This window comes from Mastomys coucha, unplaced genomic scaffold (assembly GCF_008632895.1).
Source record: "Mastomys coucha isolate ucsf_1 unplaced genomic scaffold, UCSF_Mcou_1 pScaffold22, whole genome shotgun sequence".
Lineage (NCBI taxonomy): Eukaryota > Metazoa > Chordata > Mammalia > Rodentia > Muridae > Mastomys > Mastomys coucha.
In genome coordinates this window covers 57,121,190-57,130,761 of record NW_022196905.1, presented here as the reverse complement: position 1 = coordinate 57,130,761, position 9,572 = coordinate 57,121,190, and the positions used below count along the sequence as shown (strand labels likewise).

The 9,572-nt window shown below is 44.2% G+C and overlaps 1 protein-coding gene and 1 pseudogene across 1 annotated transcript in view; both read left to right on the top strand.

Annotated features, from left to right (window-relative positions):
• Positions 1 to 3,405: 3,405 nt before the first annotated feature.
• Positions 3,406 to 9,572, top strand: part of Rell1 (RELT like 1) — a 98,193-nt gene continuing 92,026 nt past the window's right edge. The window contains exons 1-2 of the mRNA XM_031342377.1: positions 3,406 to 3,498; positions 3,631 to 3,776. Coding sequence (XP_031198237.1) covers positions 3,725 to 3,776 — 52 coding nt within the window. The 5' untranslated portion in view covers positions 3,406 to 3,498; positions 3,631 to 3,724. The remainder of the gene's footprint in view (positions 3,499 to 3,630; positions 3,777 to 9,572) is intronic.
• Positions 5,353 to 5,473, top strand: LOC116071838 (annotated as a pseudogene).

Genomic DNA, 9,572 nt, shown 5'->3' with positions numbered 1-9,572 from the left:
TAGTTGTTCAACACCAGCTTATTTTAAAGATCATTGAATGGTGCCTGAGCATGAGAAGGGAACACCTTCCTCAGGGAGTGAGCCTTAGAAGTTCAGATGCTGGGCCTTAGTAAATAAGAAAGGGGCTGAGAGAATTCAGGCTGATAGAATAGCAACTGAGGCACTGTTCAGTGCTAGAGTGGTTGGCCACCATCAGTAAGGAGTTGGGCTTCATTCCAGTATGTGCCTATGAGTACATGTGTATATGCAATGAATACACACAACATGCGTGCGCACACATATATATGTACACACACACACACACACACCACTGTCTTGATCATCTCCATCTCTACCTCCACCACCAAACTCTGATGGTACTGCACACCCCATCACGCGGTAAGGGTTGTATTGTTATTTTATTTTAACTATTTAAAGATAGATATGGAGCTCAGGCTGGCCTAGATCTCACAGCCCTTCTGCCTCAACTTCCCCATTTTTAGGTATGTATCACCATGCCTGGCATATCATCATTTTCAAGAGAGATTCATCCCTGATGTAGGATACCCGACAACTCAATACCCAGCGGCTTATATAATAGCTAGTTTCTCTACTAGCAAGTCAAAGTCCTATCAGTAACCACAGAACAGGACGCAGCATATCTCTGCTGTGGCACACTAACACCGATCTCATTCCACACAACCTCTTCAGATTTCACTGAAGGGAGTAGTGAGAATAGTTGAAGTTGATACAAATTCCCTTTATTATGCCTAAAACGTCACCAGGATAGATTATTAGTGTGAGATTCATTGGACTGTTTAAAAAATCCTTTAATCATAGTTTAAAAGGCACCAAGCTATAAAATGGAAAGCAGCCCAAATAAATGGGTCACTTCTCTTTAGGTGACTACCTAAAAAGAAAGAAAGAATGGGGCTTGGCCAGGAAGCTGGATAGAAAATATAAACATATTACAAAAGAATTAATTTGTTGTTGGGAGGGGACAACAGCTCAGGAAGCATTGCAGAGCCTTCCCTCCTGTGTAAGTTCTGTTCTGAGATCCAGCAAACAGGCCCAGGCAAATCCAGGCTGGTCAGACAGTTCTGTTCCATACTGTGAAAGATTCAACACACCCTGAGCCACGCTAGCTAAGCGTGGTGATGGCATGGCTCCATCAGCAGACTGGGATGTTGAAACAAAGTACCTACACTGGTGGGCTAATAGCAACAGTGTTCATCTCTCATCATTCTTGGGAGCAGGTGAAGTTCAAGACCACCGTGCCAACAGGTGTGGAGTTGGAGAAGCCTGGCTTTTTGATGGTTGCTGTGTCCTCACAGGTAGGAAGAGATGAACAAGGTCCCCCAGACCTCTTCATGACAACCCTTCGTACACCCTTGAAGAGGGCTCCACCCTCATGACCTGCTCACGCCCTCACTTCCTCACCTCAGACAACCATTACATTAGAATTAGAATTTCACCATAAGAACTGTTGAGGAGATGAAAACATGTGGTTGGTTGCAAATTGTCGTGTAGATAGTGAGGTATGCTTCAAGTCAGACTTTGCTTTTCTTGTGGAAGAGAACCTTAGAGGCCTGTAGTGCCCCGCCCCCACCCCAAGAAACAATGAATTATCCCAGTCACACATAAGTAATTGATTAACACACAATTTCAAATCAAAATTGGGTTTGTTGTGCTACAGATATATGAATTTGTGGACATATTCAATGGTAGAAGGCTTGCTGAGTATGCTCAAGGGCCTGAAGTATGCACACTTTTTTCTGTCATTTATAAGTTATGAATATAAATGCTTCAACTGAGGGGGAAGACAATAACGACCACCACTTTTTCGAGTTAATGCCTGGAATATTCTAGGAAGACATTATGGTAAGAAAGCAAGATTTCAGCAGCTTATAGCCTCAGACAGGGTACTAGTTAGCGGCTGATACTTTGAACCTTTCTTTAAGTTCTATTTACTTATTTGTTGGTTGAGACTGAGTCTCTCTGCAGCTCTGGCTGGCTTAGATCTAGTTATGCAAAGCAGACTGGCCTCAAACTCACAGAGACACACCTGCTTCTGCCTTCGAATTGCTAGAATTAAGTGTGTCACTACCCTGGCCAAATTCTCTATTTTAAATGCAGTACTTTAAGGTAATTTGTGGTTCATATTTTACAAATTTCTAGTGGTATAGAAAATAGCAAGAGAATCTCAGTGTTAGAGGAGATTTGATCAACTTTTGTTCCTGGTACCTAGGAGCTCTGTCACCTAAGGAAATGGCTTACCACTTCTGAGTCTTAATCTCTAAAATGAAAGTGATCTTGATACTCATTAGAATGACGTTGCTATCCCTGGCAAGGCCACAAGAGAGCCAACTGAGGATTGAATTAATATCCATGGGTAACATGAATAGGAATAGATAGGAATAAATAAATTATAGCTGTAGAATCAAAGGGCTTTCATCTTAGTAAGAAGATGCTAGAAGATTTTAAATTTGAAAAACAAAAATGCTTAAAAGAGGTCAATGTAAAGGGGTTTGCTTTTTCAAAAAAGTTTCCATGATGTTTATATATTTGTCTCTCTGTGTGTATGTTCACATGTGCCCATATCACAATATTACAACTGGTGAGGGTCAATTCTCTCTTGCCAAATGGATCCCATAGGTCAAACTTAGGTTATCAGGGTTAAAGAGTCTTTACTCTCTGAGCCATCTTGCCAGTCCAGGGTTTTCTTTAGGATGTAGCTATGAGAATAAATGGGTGATGGGTAAACTGAATCCAACCAAATAACATGTGACAGTCACCCTTGCCTTCGTGTCCCTCCCCGTCCCCAAGAAGCTGTGGAGTCACTGATTCAGAAACTTCAAACAGCATCAGAATTTGTGAAAAGAAAGAAAGAAAAATAAACATAAAAAAAGAAAGGAGATTATCTATCCCATCTGGGTCACCACCAACTGAGTCAACAGATTAGTCCATTATCTTATAACCTCAAGAGAGCAAAAGAACAACATGAAAAACTTAACCACTCTGTCCCTTCAGATTATAAACAATAGAGGCATTTCTTAGTGCTATCTCTCATCTTTGGTGTAGGATGCACTTTGGGAAGCCTTAGAATGAAGAAGAGAAATGCCCAGGTACTTTGTCACAGCCTGCTTTTTGTTGCTAATAGCGCTGATCCAAAAGTCACATCTGATCCCAGCCATCTTCCAGGCAGATGGCTGAAGCAGCTCAGATCATTATAAGTATGTCTCAGACTCTCTTTGTCATCTTTTAGAGCTGACAAGATTCAATTGTGGAATTCTCACTAGTGACCATCTGTAGTCCAAATCACCCCCTAAAGGCCCCAATTCTAAATATCATAGACTGAAGTTCCATTCTCTCAATTCATCACAATGGGGATTCAGTTCCAATGTGTTTCACATCATTATTTCAGTATGGAAGAATCAATGCACATTTGGGAGAAAGACAGACACATATCCCTGGCTCCATCTTTCAATCAGAGAGATTCCCCTTGGTTTCCCGTGAGGGGTAAGAGCTTTAGCATTAGATTTGAATAAGCCTGGGATTTAACCGGGCCACCACTTCTTCCTTGAGCTCTGATCTGCCAGAGGAATCCTCTAGGGCTCTGATTCCCCTTCTCCCTTATGCTCTATCTCGCAGTATCATCGGGAGTGCAACAACACGGGTAGCATGCCATTCTGGAGCGAATGCTTAAAACACAGTGCCATATTTATTATGCTCTTGGAGTCTGTGGATGGAGAATTCAAGAGTAGCACAGGAGAGACAGCTTCTGCACCATGTCTGCTGTAAGTTGTAGTGACTCCCCTGGCTGAGGTAGCTTGCGTCTTCAATGAGCTGAGTTGGCTGAGTAATGAACTCAGCGAGGCTGCTGACTGGAACGCTTGCGTGGGTCCTCTCTCCATGTCACTTGGGCTGCCTCAATGAGAGGCAACCCCAAGAGAGCAAAACTACTTAATAGCAGTTCATGGCTATTAGCTAACACCAAAAGCTACCCTAGCACTTTAAAATACAGGCCTAAATTCTTGGCATGCCTTCTATCAAATATGAAGCTTTATGGTCTTCCTGGAAGACTCTGAAAGCATGTTATTGCCCATGAGTCAAAGGCTTGGGAGAGGAGTGACCGAATGAGGGACCAGAATGACTTGAAATGGCCAGGGTATGCACTGAAGAATCAAAGATTTGGGTTCTGGGTTCCTAATAGTTCTTGACTCATAATGACTCTTGGGTTGGCCTGTTCTAAATCCGCCCCTCCCATCCTATAACTTCTGCCTCTTAGGCAGTTTCTGCTTGGCTCTGGCCAGGAATGTCATTGGCAAGCTCTATTTCTATCCTGGCTGGTTCTCAGGCTTCTTGATCCACACACACTCTCTTGCTCAGCACTCTGACTCCCTTCTGTCTTCAGCCCAGACCTTCTACTTTCTTCCGAGTCCACGATAATGGGAAAGCCCAGGAAGGTACAGAGATGTGTGTGCAAATGTAGTGTGTTGAAGAGAGGACAGATTACTTGGCATTCCCAGTAACTTGGCACTAAATAAAACTGTGTATTTGCTTCGTAAAACACAAAATATCCTAAAGACACTGAAAAATGTAAAGGAGCACTATCAGATGCATATTCAAACCTGTGTATGCACAATAAGATTTTGTTTTGTTTTGTTTGTTTTTTAAAGATGTGTGTGTGAGGAAGGGCATTTCCTTGAGTAGGCCTGGTTGGTCTTGAACTCACAGTTCTCCAGCCTCAGCCTCGCAAATGCATCGTTCACTCTTGTTTTTCTTCTCTCTGGAAGGCATGACTAGATGCAACACTAGCTTCTTGGCTCTTAAATGTCATTCATTTTGTGGATTGTTAAAAGACCCAATAGCTTCAAATGGCTTTATCTTGACTACTAAACTACCGCCTTCTGGCTAGGGTAGAGGATAGTGAGAATGCAGCCAAAAATAATCCATGGGCATCTGGCGCCTGCCACTGCCTCCTAATCCTGGTCACCCTCAGCATCCATGGCTCACTAAAAGGTGGTTATATGGAGGCATGGCTCAGCAGTTAAGAGTACTGGCTGCTCTGACAGAGGACCTGGGATTCCCAGCATTGGCAAGGCAGCTCACAAACATCTGTAATTCCAGTAACATCAGTAACATCTGATGCCTCTCCTGGCCTCCGGGGGTACCAGACTTGTATGTGGTGCAAACATTCATTTAAGATAAATGCTCATCACATCACATAAAATAAAAACATTTGTTTTTAAAAAATGATTATTTTCAGGAAGCTGAGACAGGAGGACTGCTGCAAATTTCAGATCAGTCAGGGGCTACAGAGGAAGACTCTTGTCTCACAATTTTAATTTCTTCTTAAAAGATGAGTATTGCCCTGCCTTTAGAGGTTTTTGCAGTTGTGCCTGCTGTGTCATATATGTGTCAGTAGGTAGCAGGGAGGTGAAAGGCTGTGTCTATGACCCATAAACATTTGATTGATTAGTAGCCAAACACTCCCTGAAAAAAGGGAGTCCGAGATGACCTCCAGTTTGGTGCTGTGTAGACCCAGATGGGCTTGTGGGTCAGGGAGCGAGCCAGAGATTAGAAGAACCCAGCCTGGAGCAAGTCCTAGTGGACCACCAGACCAGCACCATGGGCCTGTGAGACAGGAAACTAGCCTGCAATTACTCCTAGTCCAGTGATGCACAGGCCTGGGGGAGCAAACCATAACAGAGATGACCTTTGCCCGGTGCCATAATGCTCAAGTGGAACATAGCACTCCTGAGACCACTTCTGAGATGACCTCAGACACTCAGAGACCCTGGGATCCACTAAGAGAATCAAGTAAGTGGTGGAGAAATGGAAGAGGGAGAAACTGAAGGATGTGGGCACAATGAAGAGGCAGAACTGGAGACTCTAGGGTAGTAGGGAGCAGCCTGATATGAGTCGCCGGTGATGCCCCCTATGTTCTTGTCTGTGCTGCTTCTGCGAGCCACATCTGGGTTGATGGCCCCTGAAATAGCAGGGATCTGTTACCAAAAAAGGCCAGGTGGGCTTCCCTGGTCTGGGATGTTGCCTGGGGACATGTTGATGCCAGAGAGCTGTCCAAAGCTGGCCCCACCCCTTGTCTGGGCATCCTGGGAGAGCTGGACCTGCCCCTAGCCGACTGTATTATTTGGGAGATCAGCTCCCCAATCACACACATTATGGGAGTTTCGGGTGAGTCAGCCCCAAGGGTATGGGAGAGCATGGGAGAGCTGGCCCTGCCACTTGTCTCCTTTGTGGGGACATGGATGAGGGAGAGATACCCACACCAACCCCTTACCTCCTGCAGCAAGTGGGGAACCTGGCCCTGGGGTCATGAGGGCAAGAGAGCTAGGTCTGACCCTCATATGGGGAGCACAGTAGAGCTGGCTCTGCACATGGGGGTTGCAGATGCGTCAGCTCTAAGGGTGTGATCTCAGCAGAACCAGCCTTGCCTCTTGTCCGCTATGTGTTGGCATGGTCAAGGAAGAAGTGCCTTCTTCCCCTCCATTTTCCCTCATTATCTAGGGCAGGCAAGAGAGCTGGCTCTGGGGTAATGAGAGCTAGAGAGCTGGTCCTGTCCCTCATAGGCTTGAGAGAACAGGCCCTTTACCTTGCCTGGTAGCAGGGGAGAGCTGGCCTTGGGTAGAGGGGTTGCTGGTGAGCAGACCCCAAGAGCATGAGAGTGTGAGAGCCAGAGGGCGACCAACCCAGATACCTTTCAGGCCCAGATCCAGGACTTTGAATGGCCCAACCCAGTATCGACCCTGTCCATGAACTACTAACGCACAAGAAGAGGCCAGTCCTACAGATCCAAAACTACAGGCTCTCCATGACACAGGGCAAGAACAGGATATCCAAGAGGAATCCCAGTGAGGTTCCAGTATTAACGGAGTACCAGAAGCCAGAGGCCCCAGACCAGACCAATGTCATTGCAATGAACATTTGCAAGTAAAGAAGTGGATAAAGGGGTATACCATGGAACACACTGTTACATTCTACAGTATTTTTTTTTTTTAGGTGAAGTATTGCTTATCTGAGGCAATTAAGAGACAGAGTGAGTGAGTCTGCAATCCAGCAGACTCCACACCTGAGGACTAGTCTCACTGTCCCTGTCCCAGGGTCTTTCTTGTCATTGATTTAGTGATAGCCTAGAATTCTATAGGAACCATTATTATTATTATTATTATTATTATTATTATTATTATTATTATTATTATTAATTATTGCTCTGCCGTGCATATGTTTTACCCCCCGCAGCCTGCTTAGTACCTACACTTTGAGCTCTCAAATTTTTTCTTCAATTTTTGTGAGAATTATAATTGAACTCCCTGAAGTCTGCACATACCTGTGGACTTATTTTTTTTAATTATTTATTATTTATTTATTTATTATAAGTACACTGTAGCTGTCCTCGGACACACCAGAAGAGCATGTTAGATCTCATTATATGTGGTAGTGAGCCACCACGTGGTTACTGGGATTTGAACTCATGATCTTTGGAAGAGCAATCAGTGCTCTTATCCGCTGAGCCATCTCACCAACCCCATCTTTTTTATTACTCTGGCCCCCCTCGCTCCAGCCCAAAGATTTATTTATTTGTTATATGCAAGTACACTGCAGCTGTCTTCAGATGCACCAGAAGAGGGTGTCAGATCTCATTATGGCTCTCATTATGAGAGTCACCATATGTTTGCTGGGATTTGAACTCAGGACCTCTGGAAGAGGTGCTTTTAACCACTGAGCCATCTCTCCAGCCCCCTAAAAATAAATCTTTAAAATATTTTTCTTTTTCTAGTAAGAGGAAAGTCATGAAAAAGAAAGAGTGTACTAAAGATTGGTCAAGGAAAGAAGGTGCCCACAGAGTACAGCCAGCATTCCAGGCTCTCCACCTTCCACCTCAGAAGGGCACACACAATCCTCATAGACATTCCCTAAACACGTATTCTCCATATTTCCTTGAAGGCCCATCTAGAGATGCCCCACAGAAGAGACATAACAGGTGAGCTGCTCTAAGAGCCCGCTCCCCACAGCAGCTCCTTACAGGCCAGGGGATCCACCCCAATGGTAGCACACATGTCTTGGAACTGTACTCTGAACTCAGGATTCTTCCGGATCTCTTGCTTGTGCTTGCTGGCAAATTCTTCTAGGTTGGTCTTGAACATGTCCAGCTGTTTTGACATCTGGGCCACCTGGTCCTCAGCCAAGACAGTCCCTTGCTCCTTATACTTGGCCTCGGCGAGTTTCTTCTTGGCAATGGCGCCAGCTCCCACCCCGCGCCGGTGCATCCCCACCCCGGGCCCGCTGGCCGCCCCGCAGCCCCGACCCCAGCTCTCCGCGTCCCCACCTGTGGACTTTTAGAGGGAGTCTCCCTGTTGGAGGTAGGTTTGCAGGGCTCTTTCCACACCCATGTATTTTCCTCCGGAAACGACACCCTGAGCCAGAACGAAGCCATTTGAGTACCTCTCCCTAAGATGGCTGTATAGGAGAGCTACTGTGTCACAGGGGTGAACTGGGGCGGGGTAGGGGTGGGTAGAGTTGTCCAGCTAAGTGTTGGAGTTTGTTCAGCTGAGGGGACTACCCAGGCCGAAGGAAGACAAGCACTTGCATTGCTAGAAGACTTAGAGGAGCTGTGTTTGTTGGAGTTAAAGCAGACGCTGAGACCTGGATGGGAAGGCACAGAAAGGAGAACCCTGAGAGTGTGTGGAGCTAGCAGAGTTAGTAGAAGAATGAAATAAGCTTCCATGGAATCGCCACATAAACTTCTAGGGTCTGTTTTCTTCTTTTACTTTAGAGCAATTTTAACTTTGCAGAAAAGTTGTGGAACCATACAGAAATTTCACATATAACCTAGCTTGCAGATCCTTTCTCCTGTTTCTAACATTGCACATTTGGCACAAGTAATGAGTTTAGATTGTCATGTTATTATTAATTATAAAGCTTCATTTAAATTTTTTCTCCCCAACCCCCTTTAATGTTCTCTTTTTGTGCAGGATCCTATTATGAGCCCCCACAGTATGTTCAGCTGTCACTTATCTTTAGGCTCCTTGATTGTGCCTGTTTCTCTACTTCTTTATATTATTATTATTGTTGTTGTTGTTGTTGTCATTGTTGCTGCTGCTGCTGTGCATATGTATAGTTGGGTGGGGTGTGTATGTGGTGTCCAGAGGCGAACTTTGCAGAATCCACTCTCTAAATTCATAAATACCAGTGTGAGTTCTCGAATGTTTACTTCATGCTAAGAGTTATACATCATTATTACTTGACTTATTTTGTTACCCCAGTTTGCTCTCTCTTTGCTCTTAGAAGATCCTTCCATTGGTTCTTGTGTCCATTTGCTATCTCAGCTATGTGCATACTCCATGGGTTACAGTTTCCTTACTTTCTTTTTTTTTTTTTTTTTTTTTTTTTTTTTTTTTTAGTTAGAGATTGGTATTTTATTTTTCCCTTAAACCTGTATTTTATTATGTATTATAATACAACTTGCATATTAAATAGCATTATAATAGAATTATTGGTAGTGTTTTTTTCTTTATTATTAGATATTTTCTTTATTTACATGTAAATTTCTCCATTCCCAGTTTCCCCTC